Below are 18,813 nucleotides of genomic sequence, written 5' to 3' on the forward strand. Positions count from 1 at the left end.
TACTTTGATACCCCATTGAGTGTTTTGGGCTGTTTTATGAGGTTTTTGGGTTGGGTTTGTTTTAAGAAATCAATGGCAGTTTTGTAATTTAAAAGAAGTTAAAAGCCTTATTGTTATGTTGTAAATGGGTTTTGGCTGTGTTTCTAAAGTCCATTTCATATAGGGTTTTTTTATAATTTAGGCTCCAATATTGGGTATTATAGTGAATCTCCCTATAATTAATTAGGTTGAATTCTGTTTTTTTTTCCTTTCTAATTATGTTAGTTAAAAAAATGTATGTTTTTAATTATAATAAATTCATGAAAATGTCCTTTAAAAAATATCATGTTCAACTTGTGACTGTATTTAATGAATATTTTAATAGAGTTATAATAGAAGGTAAATTGCTACACTTTGCAAAGTTCAAGTGGTTGAAAGTAAAATGACAAGATTCGCTTCGGAATTCTCGAAAACAGGAGCGAATCCCGTCTTGTTACCGACATTCCCCCCGATGTCAGGCCCACTTACTAAGGATCGAGACTTTCTACTAAAAATTTTAGCAGAGTCTCCCCTGTAAATTGAACATTTCCCCAAAAATTCAACCTGCTCAAAATTCACAGTTTAAGGTACCCAACCAGCAGCAAGAGCATGGAAAATAGGTAGAAAACCATACCTTACTCGTCAAATTTGGTGGAAAAATGAGAGAAAACGAGAGGCCGAAAGTTGGATGAAAAACTGTCAAAACAGCTTCGTTTCGTGGCTGTTTCCGGCGACCACGACGGCGGATCGAGACTGGGACCGGTCTAGAATCGAAGAGGGAAGTGAGGCGGTTCTAACGGGACCGGTGCCGCCCCAAGTGGCGGTGGCGACGGTGGGAAGTTGCTGCCGTCGCAAGCCAAAAAAATAAAAAGGGAGGGGGGTTTCTGGTTCGCAGGAGAGAGAGAGAGAGAGATCTGGTTTTTTTTTTAAAAAAAACCAACTTCGAAATATTTACGATTTTGCCATTGTCGATGTTTTGATCGTAACTTCTTCGTTACAATTCCGAATCGAGCCCACTACGTGTCTACGAACTCAACTCAATACGATCTACCCAAAAATACCAGCAACTGCCCCAAACTCTGTCCGGGTAATAAAATGACCAAAATACCCCTACCCCAAGGGTAAATCCGTAAATTCAAAATTAATTAAATTAAGAAATTTAATTTAGGAATTTAATTTAGAGTCGGGGTGTTACATAAAAATTGAAAGTTCATATGGTAATCGCACACATGGCTAAAAGTTCAGATGATATTTATGCAAATTTCTCAAAAATATATGTATTGACAAAATGCAACCCCAAAAAACAAAAATTATAACCATTTTATAAATATATTTGTTTGCACATAAACTACCCTATAAAATTGTATTGGGTGTACGATATGACTCCCTTCCAAAACCAAAAACCATATTGTAGATATAAATGGTTCGGATTTATGCACAAATCATCATATTAATTGAATAAATCTAAGGACGGTTGGATTCGGTTTGAGCTCACACTCATTTTTTTTGGGAGATATTTAGTCATATATCCATTCATAGCACTAAAACTATAAATAAACCATACACCATTTAATTGCTATAAACAAACCCAAAAAAACCCAAAAAATGACAGCTGGCTCTATTGAATTTAATTTTGATTATTAAATTACTTTGATGCCCTATTGAGTGTTTTAGGCTTTTTTATGAGGTTTTAGGGTTGGGTTGGTTTTAAGAAATCAATGGCAGTTTTGTAATTTAAAAGAAGTTAAAAACCTTTTTGTTATGTTGTAAATGGGCTTTATGTGTGTTTAAAAAGTCCATTTCTTATAGGTTTTTTTTTTTTTTTTTATAAATAATTTGAGCTCATATATTGGGTATAATAGTGAATCTCCCTCTCTTTTTTTCCTAACGTTTTTGGAGCATTAAAATCAAAATATCATTGTAGCAAAACTATCGAATGGATATTGATGAAATACGACAGGAAATATAATATAAACAATTGACAAAAATATCGATACAAAGAGAAATTGAATTGTGAAAATTTTGAAAGAAAATAAAAATAAAAATCTAAAACATTTACTCAGTAAAAAGATTACCGGATAAATGAATGTGCTAATTTTTTTTTTTTTTTTGAGTGAAAGAATGTGCTATGTTGTTTTCAATGAAAGTAATATTATTTATTGAATGTTACAAAATATATGGGATGAGCTTGAAATAAAAACATGATTTAGAAAAAAAAAAGTTAGATAAAAAGTGAAACTTAATCTTCTATACTACGTTTGGTTCATGGGAAATGACCACACATGGGAAGTGGTTGTCCGACATATGGAAAAATAGGGGGAAAAATGAAACCCACCCTTCTTGGGTTCCATTTTCCCTTTCGATAAGAAACTAATATCAACATTAAATGCACATACTTCATGACCATTTTGTCCCTATAAACAATTTATAATTACAATATAGCATTAAATGCATAATTTTTTATTATTATCTAATATGGATATAATTGAAAAATTAGACAAACTTTGTTTTACATTTATAAGCAAACTAAACATAGGAAATGAAATAAAGTGGTATTTCCTGGTTGCTTTCACATCACTACCAAACACGGGAATATAATCTTCCATTTTCTATCCCTTAGAAAAAGAAATGCGAAATATTTCCATCAAATCCTTTTTGCGAACCAAATGGGACCTAAGGGTAAACAGGTAATTAACACACATTAAAAAAAAAAAGCCTAATTTCTCTTACTCTTTGACACCTTCACTTCAATTGATAATTATCTACGAATTAGAGGTCCTTTGTTCAATTTTTCCCTCCCTCAAAGCCAATAAGTTAGACGAAAAAAAGCACTTTGACATCTTCACTTGTTAATAAAAGAAAAATTAAATTGTATAAAAGAGAAGAAGAATTAAATAACAAAAGAGAAACAGAGTGCAAAGAGACAAAAAAGCGCATGAAAGTATATATATTCCCTGTGGTGTAATTGAAATAAATAAATAAATAAATATATATATATATATATTCTTTTAATCAATGGTTTGAAAATATAGATAACACCATGTTTCTAAAATGAAGCATCTGCGCAGTGAAGCTGCGTTAGGAACTTGGTAGAGCAAGACTCCGCAGTTTCCTTTTTGCAAGTGCCACCAACTTCAAAAGAAGCCTTCTTAATAACAAATTCAGTCCCTCGATCTAAATTATCATGTTCGCCTTAAGCTTTGATAGAACTAAGTTCAAGTTTGGCACTTTCTTGATGCTGCATGTCATCGGAGAAAACATGAGATTGAAAAGTATAAGACACCATATATATGTTCTGAATCTGATTTGGAAGCCGTGACAAGCTTTTGAATAAGATGAAAAACAAATATCCATAATGAAAATAAACTTGTACGAGGGACAAACTTGGGAACTACTTTCTAAACTTGGGAAAATAAACTTGGAAGACTCCTGCCACTTACCCTAAAGTATTTTCTAGAAAACATCGCACCAATTCCTATCCCCTTCCACTATCATATTGCAGCGGATCGGATAAATCAAGTACTAAACAATATGGCGGGATCCAAGATCTTCTACGACACTAGTTTCGAATCCAAATCCACCGCTACTAATGAACAAAGTCACCATAAACTCAGCTATAAGCTCAAGATCTACGAATCTATTTTTTAGAGCTTATACACTCTGATAATCATGTAACAGAGATCTCTCATGCACAAAGATATGAATGAATTTTTTTATAAAAAAGAAATGAAAATAAAAACTCACTTGTACATAGTATCGCCACCAGAAGACTTCCTGTGTATCCAATCTGGAACATGCCTTTCAAGAAGATCAATCTGTTCTTCAACTTCTCCTGCAAAGAAAATAAGGTACAGTCATGAAACACCTACTTTTGAAATGCAATCAAACATGTACCAGTAGTTAGCACATTGATACGCACTTCTTTCAACAACATCAAAGTTATTCATAATTATCTTGTGCACAAGCTCCTCTTTTGTGATCGGAGACCAGTTAAGAGACTTGAATATACTGTGGATTATAGTAACCAAGTCAGCCGGGCAAGCAGACATCTGCTGGCACAGCAATGCACTTTTTTGGCTCTTCTCGAGATCCTCATTACCGCAACCAAGGATCTGCTCAACCTAGAATGGCAAAGTCCAATCAGTGGGAAATAGATAAGGAGATTTTTGTTATTTTTAAAGTTCAAATGACTAACAGGTAAAAGTACAAAATAGAAGCAGAACAACTGCACGGTTTAGAAAGAAAAAAAAAATGCATGTAGAAGAGCAAAATCTAGCATCTTTCCACACCTAAAAACAATATCAGAATATCTACATGGAAAAATAAACAACAACGAATTTCCTGGTATCATATCATGCAGACGAGTACAAATTAAAGATGGAGTGCAAAATAGATGCCAGTCAATCTATTTATCTTATCATGAACCTCGAACTAGATATTCTGGCTGACAGATTTAAGATTACCCACGTCAATCAACACCCTCAAGAAAAACAGGTTATGAGAATGCAAGTCTAAGAAAACAGTAAAGAATTAAATTCCTGTGCAATTGCCACATTCAGTAGAATAACTAGAGAAGTTTGAAACCAGCATACCTCCAGTGTTGCCAGAGAACAAGTAACATTTCCATCCTCAAAAAGTCCTTCTTTAGTTTTAGGGATGTTTTTGTTTACAACTTTGTAGCAGTCCGACTCATCTGCAGTGCAGTCCAATGAAATTTTATCACCTTCCAAGTGTGAGAAGTCTAGAATTCTTTTTGCAGGCTTATGACATGATGCTGATTGGCTGTTCATGGTCACATGCTTGGCGTCACAACTGGGCATTGATCTCCTTGGTGTCAAGGGTGTAGGTGTTTCTATCATGATACTATCAGCAGATGAGGTGAGCTTTACAAGAGGGCCTTCTGATACACTGGAAGCACTAGAGCGTTGAGGGTGGTTCAGCTGCACTGAGTGGTTGATAATACTGAACTTGGAACATGGTTTGTTCTGCTGCCCCTTTTTGATATCTAGCTCAGTTATACTATCAGGTTTGGAAGACAGAACTGGAAATTCTTTCTTCTGCTCATTCTTAATACCATGGTTATTCATACCGCCAGAAGATGGCAAGGGGACTGGAGATGCTAAGAGTTGGGCCTTTTCTGCTTCAGCAACAACAGCATTATGAGAGAAGTGTCTGCTCACATATGGATATGGATGAACTTTTTCTAAAAACAGCTCAGTTTCATTTGAAGTTGCTTTAAATTCCATTGAAGAATTGATAGGTAATTTCTCCAGGAGAGGTATCTCTCTTCTTTGGCTAAAAGGCTCCGGCAATATGGCCTCTGGAACATCACAAGCCTTGACCGAAGAAATACAAATGCATGAGTTCATTGCTTTTATCTTTTAACACCAAAATAATTCATCACCTTGGCTTAACTAATCAAATGACTGGTGCAAAAAGCTAAGCCCAAGTGAAGGAAACACAATCAATTTAACCTGATCACCACACATTTCATACAGAATGGGAGTATCATCTACAAATTACTCAACCAAACTTTCTGACAGGCACTGTTTCATCTCCTAAATGGCACCCAATAGCTAATCCCAAGCCCACCTAACAGAATCACTAAGTTGAAGCCAGCACAATCTGATTGCTTGACAATTTATACACCATGGGGCTATCATATGCCACTTACTGAACCAAAAGTGACATTTTCTAGGTATTGTTTCATGTCCTATGTGGCACCACAAGCAATGTAACAGTTCAGATCCACATTTCCTGTTTTATATAGTCAACTTATCACGCGCCAAAATAAGACCATCAACCTAGAAATCTACAAAAATATTTATTAGGCCCAACCAAGGAGCTTGCAACAGTCTCTCACTTCGAAGAAGGAAGAAAAAAACAAAAAGAAAAAAAATCAGAGAAAGAGACATCACAGTACCTCAGGATGCATGGCAAAGAAATTAATGAGCCTAGAAGCAAAAACTTGGCGCACAGCTATAAAGTCAGATACTTCACCGTGACCTTCCACAATATCAAATAGCAAGGTGATATTCATATCTGTCTTCATGCATGGAGTTTTCTTGTCCTGCACCAAAATTCTATCTATCTTTATGGCTTCAGGAAGTATAAATTTCATTTGAGCAAGATGCTTGTACAAGAACTTTCTGGAAAAATAAAAAGAACAGTTCAGTAAAAAGTATATACTATATAGTCATAACTCGTAAGTTCATAAGAGAAAACAAAATATAAATTAAACAACGGTAACTTTAGACCAGATCCTCGTACTAGTTGTTTTAAAAAATAGCATCTGGAAGTACTAGTTGCTTAGAAAAATAACATGTGGAAGTGCAGCTAAGGGTGAGTTAGAATTTATCTGGCTGCTAGTTATGAAGTTATTCTCAACATCTTGAGAATTACAAACAAGAAACTAAAGTCCTTAACAATACAAAACGGATCCTGGTCCTTGATGGATTTGGCTCTCTCCATTCACTCATTACGTTGATGTTGATGGAGCAGGTGCGAATCTAGATGATTGACAGCTAAACTGCATGATCTTATAAGTTATGATTGTGATCTTGATACTGGAGAACCAATACTATAAAAACCATTTTATCGTATATACTGGTTGAATTCTCATATTAGAACAAAAGCCATTGTCCTATTTTCCCTCAATCCATTAACAGGTTTGAACTTTTTGAGAATCGCACCATATTTCATTGACGGATATTAGTCAAAACCCTATTAAGTCTATTAGAAGCACCAATCACTTGTGAATTATTCCTCCAATTGATTAAAAAGTTTAAAAAACAAGAAAAGGAAAACAATACGAAAACGAAACAATCCTACCCGCCACCATGGAAAAGAAACAGCACATGAAGGAGAAATATTTTGAACTAAATCAAACATTACCGCTTCGCTAGGACTTCCACCTGAGTAGAAATATTTTGAAAAGTAGGTGACCTTTTACGCAGACGAAGCAACCTCAAGGAGCAATTCATATGGTCAAACAAGTCTGCCATAATCCTATATCTGCAAATTAAAAAAGATGACAAGCTTTAGACTCAAACCATCGTTCGTACTTTGTTAGAGAAGAAAAAAAAAAAGAGAGAAAGAGAAGCCATGGAAAATTGGATCTGGAAGTTGGGCTTGCCCCTCGTGGTATTTGGTGTTTAAAGGCTCGTTTATCTTCTCCGGTGTCTGACATTCAATCTTATTCTCAAGAATTCTTGGGTTTTTCACTCGAGCAGGAGACATAGAAGCAGATTTCTCAATTCCAGGAAGAATCTTTTCAAACTTGAAAATCAAATCCACTGAGGCTGAGGCTGAGCTTTGTATGCACTCTTCATCCTTGATGATGACAAATTGACAATGCCAATTGCCAAGAACCGGAATCTGAAATCCAAAACTTTTACTCCTTAACTTAGAAAGCTATCTTCACCTATTTAATTAAATAAATTGTTGAAGGAGGATTTGAGAACCCAACAATTCTTTGCAAACTTATTAGGGTTTCTCGGTGGAGGGAAACATTAGCGAGCCTGGGAATGTTAAGCGTATTTGAATATGGGATTTTTATGAAAAGACGTAAATACCCTCCGCCATTGTGACCGTTGGGTTGGGGCTTATTGGTTGGTGCCCTCTGGGATTTCTTTGATAGATTACGCCAAGTTGCTAACCAGAAGCCTCGGACGGAGCCCTCTTCTTTGAAACAGACGAAACGAAACGAAGAAAGCCCGGCCCAGGACCAAAGAGAAGTAGGCCCCAAACCCGCGCATGATTTGGTGTTACGTGTCGTGCATGCAGAGCAGTTATATGCCATTTCAGTCTAATCACAGCTAGCTAGCGAGTAATATTACGCACGTGTCAGACAGACAGTCTATCGTTTGGGTGGGAATCTCAATCCAATGAACCTACCAAACCAGCTCAGGGGGGCGGGCATCTTCTACACGTGGCACGCACTCCTACTTTGTTGCCTTGCGTGTACCTCTCAAGAAGTGTCTCAAATTCAATGTCCAATGTATTATCTATTATGGATGTAGCGGAATCCTAACGTAACGATGGCTGCAGTGCACAGCCTTAGCCGAAACCGGCAAATATCGAAGGACAGCCATCGCTCGCCACATGTTCCTTTCCTTTTTTAAATTAGATATTTGTGATTTTGTCATCCCAATAAACGCCCTCAGCAAATCAGGGGCTAGAGTTAGATTGTGACAAATATATGAGTGACGACATGCTTCCATGATGCCACGTGTTCATGCACGTGGAAGGCTTAGAGCTCTTGGACGGTGGGCTTGCGGGAGCTGCTTTGCTGTGGGCCTCTGGATGTCTGGTCTCACTGTCACTGGTTTAGCGCCCACATGTAAACACATTAACATATTTTTTTGCCTTGACTAAAACATTTAACATACACAGTTGAAAATTTAATATAAAAAAGTTTTTGGTTATGGTTCTGCAACAATTGTTAGCATGAAATAGATTTTAACTTGATGTTATCTTAAACTTAGGGTTTTTCTTTCTAGATATATTATACATGATAAAAACTGTTCACACGTCGACTTCTAGTTCTGGAAACAAGCCTATATATATATATATATATATATATATGATTATCCTATAATTATACTTATTGTCATTTTATATATAATATACGTAATCAAACAAACAAAATTCTCTACAATAAATAATTTGCATACTGAAAATTAAACTTATTTTTAGTTAGGCGGAGCCGCGGAGCTAGGATTCGAATTTGGGGTTGGGGGCCATTAACTGAAAACATACAAATTTATGTTAACAGTCCTGATCTCTTGGACCCCTGTAGTCCAAGAGATTTATGGTCACTCACCGTTGGATGTAAATTCAACGGTTCACTCATTTATGACTTGAATCGGGTAATAATCATTTATGTCATATTGCATTTATATATATCATTTTGAACCATTAGATTAATATCCAACGGTGGGTGACCACAATCTCTTGGACTCCTGTGGTCCAAGAGATCGGGACTGTTTATGTTAATATTTTACGAAACATTACATTGATTAGTGGAAGCTTACAAAACATTGGGGGCAAAGGTGGCTCTGCCCCTGGCTGTTATTACTTGAAATCAGTCGTTTACATTTGAAAACGAACTGCATCTCTACCTTAATTTGGAGTGTTAGTTGCTCAACTCAATCCATGTTAGCTTTGGTTCAACCTTTCTTTTTGCTCCTTGTAAAAATAAAAATAAAAATAAAAACACAGCAAAACAAAGGGAAATATAAAATAATAAAAAAATAAAGAAAAAAAGCATATTCTCCCTCGTAGGATTAAAATTTAAATCCGCACCGCATGAAAATGAAATAGCAGATTTGTCTACCTAAGACGAGTAAGACTAACATATGGAATGAGTTGAGTTGCATATCGAAGAGGAAACTCTTGTATGTTTTGCAGCTAACTAGTCTACTCACTGACTCAGTCTCAGTGTATCAATCATCAAACGCTTTCTTATGCTAACGACAGTTATGACACAAAAGATTACATTTTGATGCGCAGAGGTCCCATTATTAACTCATGTCCTTTTTTGAAATGTCTTATTCCTATGTTACGTATTGTATATATGTCCTAGTCAATCAAAAGTGTACAACTAAAATTAACTATCTCCATACTGCAATGCATCCATATCTCTCTTAGTTTATGGACACTTGTCAAAACCCAATGACAAGTTGATTCTTACCCTCACACTCCTCAAACTCTGCTTTCATAGCCCCAGGAGAAATATCAGCTCATACAAGCATACAAATTTCAAGCTAATTTTGTTTTAAATTTAGATTGGTGAAGAATCAATATGATTTTTTATTATTATAATACAAGTGATATTTTAAATTATTCTAAATTAATCTAATCTACAAGAGAGAGATTCGAACTTAGATTCATTGCCCTGGCCAACATACCTAACTCATGTATGCATGAAAATGTTGATGTTTCAATTGTTTTGAGTCAAGATGGATAACATATATACTACATTTTACCCTGTAATGTGAATTTGATGATGTTGCCTCATAAAAAAAGAAAAAAGAAAACTAAAATTGTTATCAAACGGGCCCTAAAAAACTTTACAATAATTTATAAAAGAGGTGGTCACTTTCTCATTGTCGATTAGTTTTGGGGTTGCAGTCTCAACTTCATTCGTGATATTAAAGTCGACGGCCTTTAAGGAATTGGATCCCCTATTCATTACCAATTGGTTTTGACTGGAGCAGACCTGTTGCATCTTCTTTCTCTTGGGGTTTTTTTTTTTTTTTTTTTTTTTTTTCCATATAAAGAAGTTTTTGTTGACCAAAAAACAAAAACGGATGCTGGAGATGGAATGCAGTTGTTCATGCATTTTTGGTGTGGAAAATCGAAAAACTAGTACGCAAATTAAGACCCCCAACTATCAAAAAGCCGAAATAATCACAAGAGAAGAGAGATGCAGGACACATCCCCCAATAATTAAAAAAACTCAATTAATCTGTTGCCTTGCAATGATTATAAAACTTGATTCCCAATAATTAGGAGTTTGCTGCACCATTATTAGATTGACACTTGTCATTTCTTGTGTGAAATATTAGTCGTAGACGACTCGGTATTGACGAAGTTGATCCAAAGTCAAGTAACGGGCTTTCTTTTCTTTGTTCTGGAAAGACGAAAGAGCAAAAAAGAAAAGAAGTGTGCGTTCCAATTTCAATCAACACCGGTTGGTTTGACCATTCATAATTCATATCATATGATATGTTGCCGCGGATTTAGTAAAAAATTGGTGAAAAGGTAAACATACAAGTGAAAAGTGAGTGCAGCAGAAATGACAAGAATAACAGACAGATGTTGTTGACGTAGGAAAAGAGGGACCGACCGACTGATGGGTTCGGTGATGATTCCGTATGATGATGAGAGAGAGGGAGGAGAATAGGAATTTAGGGTTTGGGTATAGTAATGGTACAGGGCGCCATTCAAACGCTATAATTAATTTAAAACCAGAAAAGAAAAAGAAAAAGGAATATATATCATCATATATATGAAGAAAAGAAAGCGACTGTATGCCGATATATACGATAAAAAGCTCCACCAATTTCTAAAACCCACCCACCCAATATGCTGTGTTGAGTGTTGAAGTCGAACCCGCTTAAAGCTAAAAGCTTTAGCCTTTAATAAGAATAAGAGAGTAGAAACAAAATCCCTATTATTTTTTCTTTTTCCATTTCCAATACCCTCTTTGGCTCTTTCTTCTCTGGACGACTAAGGAAAAGGCTTTTCCTTTTATTATTATTATTAATTTTTGTTTTGAATTGAGAGTCTGTGATCTTCATACTGCACACCAATAAGCTTCGCGATGATTATGGTCCGTAGGGGTTCTGCCTAGGAAGGAAGGCATCTTTATGTTTAGGTTTGAGTTTTATTTGATCATCGAGTGTCTCTCTCTCTCTCTGACCAGGGACCTGACCTGACTTGAAAGTTGCAAATTTGCAATTGACAAAACACAAACTAGTGGCTTTATGTTAGTTGGTAAGTATACAATTCTACTCTTTGGTAGTCAGAAAAGATGTTTCTTTTTTCTTTTAGTTATATTCAATTGATTTCTCCAGTTTTTTTTCTTTTGCTGTCTTTTGTGTTTCATACCCAAGACCCAGATAATGAGCATCCTCAAATGTTATTACGTTCGCTTTGCATTTTCTCATCTCCTCACTTTAATAAATAAATCTGCAATTGCTTGGAGCTGGAATTCTGGGTTTTCTTTCTTTTTTAATTTTATGCTTTCCTCCAATTGTTGCTTGCTTGGGCTTGTTTGGAGACCCTTTACTCATAATATTCATCTCAAGTTAACTTTTTCGTGAGAGGTTACCAAATACCAAATGCCAATCTAGTTCAATTTGAATTCCTTTACTTCCACATTTCAACGTAATTGGTTGCACGAGAAATCACCCTCCTTATAAAGTTCGGTACACTTTTTCTTTTCAACTCTCCTAAAATGTCATGGCTCATGATTCATGTGATTCTCTTGCCTTTAAAGAAAATAACCTTCATTTTTCTTCTTTTAGCTCTAACATCGAATTGTGGTTTTCATTTTTTTTTTTGGGTGCAGAAACAACAAGAACTTTTGACCAATCAGTCAGCCATCTGTTAAGAAAGAAGGTGGGTTTAGATCAATTTTAGCCAATTGTTATTTATTTGTTTACTCAATCTCAATGTTAGCAAACTAGTCCACTTTTGGAAATATAGAGATATAGTGTTTTACAACACCAATTAAAGATATTAACATCTCAACGAGAGTTATACTCAGAGCCATTTGGGTGTCGCTCGTGAGCAACCTACTACTTGTGCTTTGTTGGTTGACATTTAATTATGGCTTGCCTACTGTTTATGTCCATGCCTATCTCCGTTCTTTGGATTATAATATTTGAACAGCTATCATTTCTGGTTCATATACATTGGAACCTAGTTACCTGCACGCTGTTCTGAAAATCACCACTGTTTCATGTAAGAGAGAGTTTACATACAACAAGCGGGAAATTCATTTACAGCTTCAATAGTGCGGATGCTGATTGACTAAATTTTATTTGGGTTGGCAGATATAGCAAGTCTTAGGATATGGGATGCCTGGTGTCAACACCGAAAGATACAGTAGGAAATAGGAGGAGGCCGGCAAATATTGGGGAAGTTTCTGTCTATGTTCCTGGTTTGCGAATCCCTAAACCTGTTGATTTCTCTCAGTCACTCGGTGATCACTTATCCAAGAGTTTAGTAGAACGCCTATCTGCTTTAAGAACTCGTATAGTTGTAATGGCTGGCCAAGAAGGTCCTACAATTACAAGAACAAGGAGAAAAACTGCTACCCAACATGGTTTGTCATGGACACAAGTTTGTTGATTTTTCCAAATGATATGTGAACTCAAGTATTTCTACAGCTGAATGAATTCTTGTCCTCAGGTGGTTCAACATTAGCTGATCTTCAGCAGGCTCTCGAGGACTACTTGCCTGTCCTTTTGGGATTAATGAAAGATGGTAAGTCTTGATCATATGTCATCTCATTAAACTGTATCCACAAGTTTAGTTAAATCCTAAAGGCGTTTCTTATTTCTAATATGAAGGAAGCCAGCTACAACACAAGGTACAATTTGTGTGGGTAAATCAAGAGGATGATGCAGAGGTGGGCATGTGGCAGAGCTCTTAAGTTTACATTTCTCTGTTATGCGTGTCATATATTTTTCTTTCCTCAAGTAGGGTTTAGATTCCATCATTTTGTCAAGGAAACCTAACTTGATTTGAATGAATAATCCTTCAGGAAACAGCTATGTCTAATGCATGGTACGAGGTGCTGTCCATCTTGCACTTAATGGCAATGCTATCGTTCTCACAAGCTAATTTGTTACTTCTTCCAAGAACATCTGCTGATGGTTATCAGCCAAAAGTAACAGAAGGTATTGTTAATTTTTTGGGTCTATTGAAAGTAGCATTATTGCATGAGACTGAGCCATAGGCAATTAAATCTTGTGTTTTTCCATTTATCATCTCATTTGTTTTCTTACAATAGCTTGCTATGTTAATGAGAAAGTTATGTTGTGGGAACTTTCTAGAATGATTGTGGACCTTTAATGGTCATGAAGTCTTCTCTTTACTGAGCACTTTCTAACTTAGTGCAGCACTAAACTGTCTGCTGAAGTTTAGAATCAGATGCAAACTGCAGTAAACTTTTCTGCTGACTAAATTGCATACTTTCAAGTAATCTGTCTTTGTGGTAGATTCATATAGTAGACAATAAGCATAAATACACATCTTTAGTTATAGGTTCAATACATGTGTAATGTGTAGTTATATCCGCAGAATATGCAGTCGTATATTTATTGCTTGTTTCACTCCACTTCCCGGGCTTCATAAAGTATAAAACTCTGGATAAAGTTGTGGAAAAATGAGATTGATCAGTTTTCCTTATCTTTCCTCTACATGGTTTCATGTGCTGACGGTGATTCACACCCATCAAAAGTATCAGTTTTGGATTGAGCCTAGTATGGTTGACATGGAAACTGAATGACAAATAGGAAAAATTAGAAAACTAGAGATAGAAAACTGCAAATTCATTAGATTATGTCGTTAGACCCTTTAAACAGAATTCTAATATGTTAAAAAGGAGATGGCTAAAACAACTGAAAAATGGGTTTCCTGATCAGTATACTTAAATCAAGATTCTTCTGTTTGATACTTCGTAGTAAGTTATTTGTTCACCTGTTTATGTTCTGTTATGCTGCTTGGGCAACTTGTTTTGAGAAGATCTTTTTTATTCACAAAGAAAGAAGAAACAAGAACAAAAGAAGAAGAAGAAAACTTTTATATGCAGTAGTTGGTCATAAGTCAACCTTTTGGCTTTTGTCATGCTAATTTCTTCACTTGGTTGTGCCTCACTTGGCTTCTTTTGTTTTTTCAGAGAGTAGACGAGCTTCAATTGATATTTTCATAAAGGCAGCAGGATATCTTGATTGTGCTGTCCGACATGTTCACCCACAGTTGCCTACTGAGCTCAAGTTTGTATCAATTGAAAATTATACTGATTTCGACTTCCTGTTTGTTAACATGTTCCTAATGCTGTTATTCTTAATCTTTTGACTATTGCTTGATTGCAGGAGAAACCTGCCAGTCGACCTAGCAGAAGGAGTTCTTCGGGCACTTTGCCTACAAGCATTAGGACAGGTATTTCAAAGAATGGGCTGATGTGATAAACTGTTACATTTTATGTTTCAAACTTCATGCCTGAAATTGGACCAACCATCTAAAAGGCATATTATGCTACTATATAAAATTATGTTGGAACTCTGTGTCTTCTGATCTATGATCTTTCGCTTACCCTTTTTCTATTTTTCTTTGCTTTTTCTTCTTCATCTGTTCCAATGTCTACTGTAGGGTGTTGATATTCAACTTGGGATGGCAATTGATAGCACAAAAGCTACTCTTGCAGTGAAGCGAAGGCTTGCATGTGAAATGGTGAAGTATTGGCAGCAGGTAAGAGATTTCTCAGCATTGATGGTGCGCTCTTCTCGATTAGTAATGTCATTTGAAGTCTCGGATTTTTGTAATAAATGTTCCATTCCATGCTTCCATTTGAAGTCTCCCATTTTTCTTCATGTTTTTTTGGCTGTACATATATTAAAAATCCGCAATTTTTGTGAGTTAGAAGAAGAAAGATTAGTCCTACAGCCCAAATTGCATCAGTTCAAGGTCTGAATTTGGATATTCTAGGTTTGAGGAGCAAAATAATGATCCTAAAAACTCGTTGTGGGTACATGATGGGTTCCATTGCACAGTGCTAGAACCAAAAATGTCAAAGTACCACTGCAGAACATTGATAATTAAGACACACCTCCATTTTTTGTTGATCCCCGATGAGAGCTTACCCCATCTATACTTCTTTGCTATATTTACTAGTGAGTGTGTTTGGTTCAGTAGTTTTTGATAATGTGCCATATTTGCTTTGACTTATGCTGTCATGCCTTTATGTGCATATCTGATACATACACATACGGCCACATACCCAACATTTAGGATGGGCAGAAAAATATGAATTTAATATTCTCTGAATACCCCAAACAAGAGGATCTAACCATGTCCACTTTGTTCTTTTTGCCTAAAATATTTTCTTTATTAAATGTTCCTCTTAGTCATAACCCTTTTTTTTGGTTTGTTACAATTTCAGATTTTCTTTTGCCCTTCCTGATATTGGGTTATTTTGGCCATTTTCTATTCACAGTAGTAGTGAATAAGTTCCTCTATATTCCATATCAGTTACATGTCATATTTAAGTTGTTAATTCTGATGGTTCACTATGTTCCTCATGATTACACTTCTCATCCCAGATATGTTTGTTTAAATCACATCAAAATTGGTGATCCTGAACCATATATTGCTTTCTTTATGTCATTTCTTCACAGGCTCAAGATAACATTATGAACCTTCCATTATTAAATGGTTGGGGTGAAAAGCATCGGCTCTTTGTGAAGTGGAAATATGTTGAGGCAAAGGTACGCTGCAATTTTTTATGTGTTTTTGCTTATGCGCTCACTGCTATCCTTATCTCATCTTCTGAGTTTTTGTTTCATTAGAAGGATATCTCAGATTCTTATTGTAAGGGAAAAAAAGGATTTACATGTTGTTTTCCCTTTCGGAGGAAAAAAAAGTGACTTATAGTGATTCCTCTAGAATTTTTTTCTTCCTAATGAATGTTTTTCTTCCTAAAAAGATACCAAGTTGGTCACTTGTATTTTCCACTTTGGTGATTACTTGTTAATGCGGTTTGTCTACCCTTGGATTAAATTCTGTGTACGCAGATTATGATACTTGTTCTTGGTTATGGTACGGTATTGTCTTTTCTGAGCAAGTGACTGCCAAATGAGAAGTAATATTGGAGATCACCACCATAGACTGTGCCAGTCTTTCTTTCACTAAAGTTATAATTTTCCATCAGAACTGTTAACAACTTAACTATTCATGAAGAGTTGTATGTCAATTGATTCCTCTACGTTGATCTAGCTGATAGAGAGGGGTCTTCTGCCACTAACGTTCAGTATTTGATTTCATTATGTTTGAAGTTTGTGTTTTGCACAGCTGACCAAAGCTCATCTTTTTTCCTCCAATATTAATCAGGCTGCTGCATATTATTATCATGGTTTGATCCTTGACGAGGGTAACACCGAAAAATTTCATGGGATGGCTGTAGCTGCTTTGCAAGCAGCAGATGAGTATTTTAAAGAAAGTAAGAAAGCATGTGACGCATTTCATGCTGCTCCTCCTTTGTCGAGGTAGGTAGAGCCCTATTTTCTTGTTCATTTGTGCTGATAGATGGATTATTCATCTTGTGGCATCTGGCAGAGTATCTGCTCTTTTTCTAGGATAAGTATCTAAGTTATCAGTTATCTTCAGAGCACCATGTTCTTCACCTTTGAGAGTATGTAGACTGTAGCAGCAACGAAGTAGTGTACTCCAGTTATTCAGCCAAACTCTGCTCAGGACATGGGTTTGTGAAACAGTTGTTTTTATGCCGACTTTCACACGATGAGGATTTTGTGTCCAACATGAGCATGCATCCTTTTTCAAGATCAAAACATTTTAGAATTTATTTACTCATTGGTCATCTAGCATGGTTCAGCTAGGTGAACTGTTAGCTCATAATTATTTCCTCTGAAATAAATATGTCGCTTCTCCTTGCAATCACCATTCTTTTGGTTTTCTAGTCCATTTTTTTTAAATCTTCCTCTCACCTAAATTATGTAGTCTCTATTCCAATCTCTAGATATTTGTGTGCGTGTGTGTACTGAACCATGTGCAAGATCTATTATCTTGTAGGTAGCGTTGGTGGATTGAAGATTGATGTGTCATTAGTTGATCAGTTTCCTTCTTCTTTTTAATCATTTTCTTATTGAGTAAGTGCTTAATTGATAGACATTGTGCAGAAATCCACCGCTCTGGGGAACCATGAAATATCTATCTGAAAAAATTCCAAAAGATACTTCGAGCAAAGTGCGGATAAACCGTGACCTCTACTCACACGAAAAGTATGTCCTACTGGAGAGAAGTATAACTGAAAATATTTATGCCCAAATGCAATTTCCTTTTCACTCTTGGCACCTAATTGTAATCTCGTTCTTTGTTGATAGAAGGAACCATATGAATAATTAACGTCTGGTTTTGGATATCTTGACTGCAGAATCATGGAGACAGCACCAACATTGCCTGACTTTGCTTTGGCCCTGAAACCGGATGAATACCAACTTCCTCCGGTGGACCCGTCTTGGAACATGGAGCACATGAATAAGGGACAGACTGGTTCCAACCAGCTCAGGAATGACAGAAGATAGCCAAGCCATATATGATAGTTTTCTGCATCACAAAGTAACAGGGGCCGATCCAGAAGTGTGGATGACCATTCAATTGTAGTGCCCAAGGTCCACTTGAGCTGTCCTTTTGTTACCCCTCTTCTTTTTTCTTTTTCTCCTTTTAATCCATTTTTCCTTATAAATTTCTTTTGTTCCTTCTCCCCATGCGTAATTTACTTATAGAGCTCTGCATTTATGTTTTCTGTTGTGTGTAAATTGTTAATTGGCTGCTACGGGGAAAGAGAAGAATGACTCATATGCAAATTACCAAGAACGGGTATTTGCTTCATCAAAGTTGAAGCCAGTCCTGTCCGATTACGTTTGTCCATCTGTTTCATGAGTATTGTGTTTCATAGAAAAGCGTTCTTTTTATTTGTTGTTTTCCGTAATTTATTGGTATACTCTGTCCACACACATAAAAATATTCGAAGAGAAACTCAAGAAAAAGTTGAAGGTGTTGCGTCTGGCGAACTTAGAGCATATCTCCAGTAGTCTTTCCATCTTCTCATCCCTAGCTACTTTGGCTAAAAAGAAGGAAAATCTTCATCCAGCAAACTCTCTACTTGGCTTTCTATTTTGGAGAACCAACTTTTGATTCTCTACATTTAGGAATGAGGAGAGAGAAAAAGGAAGAGAGGGATAGAGACATTTGAGAGATTGGTGAGGTTGGGTTTCTACTTTTCTTTTTAATATATTTGATTTGCAAGAGAAAAAATATTTTAAACGAGTTAAAATGAAGAACATTGCTAGAAAAAACATTTTTTAAGTAGTTTGCTATAATAGCTTTCTAGCTATTATAACTAGAAAGCTATTATAGCTAGAATTTGACTAAAATTTGTACTCTCCTAGAGATGCTCTTAGAATAGAATTCGTTTCGTTTATTTGGTGCGTGCGCACACACTCTCTCCCTCTCTCTAGGTACAAGCTTCCTTGTTACGGA

The 18,813-nt window shown here is 36.0% G+C and overlaps 2 protein-coding genes across 2 annotated transcripts; one reads left to right on the plus strand and one right to left on the minus strand.

Annotated features, from left to right (window-relative positions):
* Positions 1 to 2,971: 2,971 nt before the first annotated feature.
* Positions 2,972 to 7,646, minus strand: LOC117627905 (CDT1-like protein b). The gene is made up of 7 exons (XM_034360212.1): positions 7,154 to 7,646; positions 6,913 to 7,032; positions 5,942 to 6,167; positions 4,611 to 5,354; positions 3,938 to 4,139; positions 3,763 to 3,850; positions 2,972 to 3,256 (listed from the first exon to the last, which is right to left on the minus strand). The coding sequence occupies exons 1-7, from the start codon at positions 7,255 to 7,257 to the stop codon at positions 3,193 to 3,195; spliced, it is 1,548 nt and encodes a 515-aa protein (XP_034216103.1). The 5' UTR covers positions 7,258 to 7,646; the 3' UTR covers positions 2,972 to 3,192.
* A 3,405-nt stretch (positions 7,647 to 11,051) lies between these two features.
* Positions 11,052 to 18,245, plus strand: LOC117628043. Its single transcript, XM_034360403.1, has 13 exons — positions 11,052 to 11,520; positions 12,098 to 12,147; positions 12,585 to 12,856; positions 12,943 to 13,017; positions 13,104 to 13,162; positions 13,298 to 13,433; positions 14,435 to 14,531; positions 14,631 to 14,697; positions 14,908 to 15,006; positions 15,933 to 16,022; positions 16,645 to 16,799; positions 17,451 to 17,552; positions 17,705 to 18,245. The coding sequence occupies exons 3-13, from the start codon at positions 12,604 to 12,606 to the stop codon at positions 17,853 to 17,855; spliced, it is 1,284 nt and encodes a 427-aa protein (XP_034216294.1). The 5' UTR covers positions 11,052 to 11,520; positions 12,098 to 12,147; positions 12,585 to 12,603; the 3' UTR covers positions 17,856 to 18,245.
* Positions 18,246 to 18,813: the final 568 nt, after the last annotated feature.

Source organism: Prunus dulcis, chromosome 5, assembly GCF_902201215.1.
Source record: "Prunus dulcis chromosome 5, ALMONDv2, whole genome shotgun sequence".
Lineage (NCBI taxonomy): Eukaryota > Viridiplantae > Streptophyta > Magnoliopsida > Rosales > Rosaceae > Prunus > Prunus dulcis.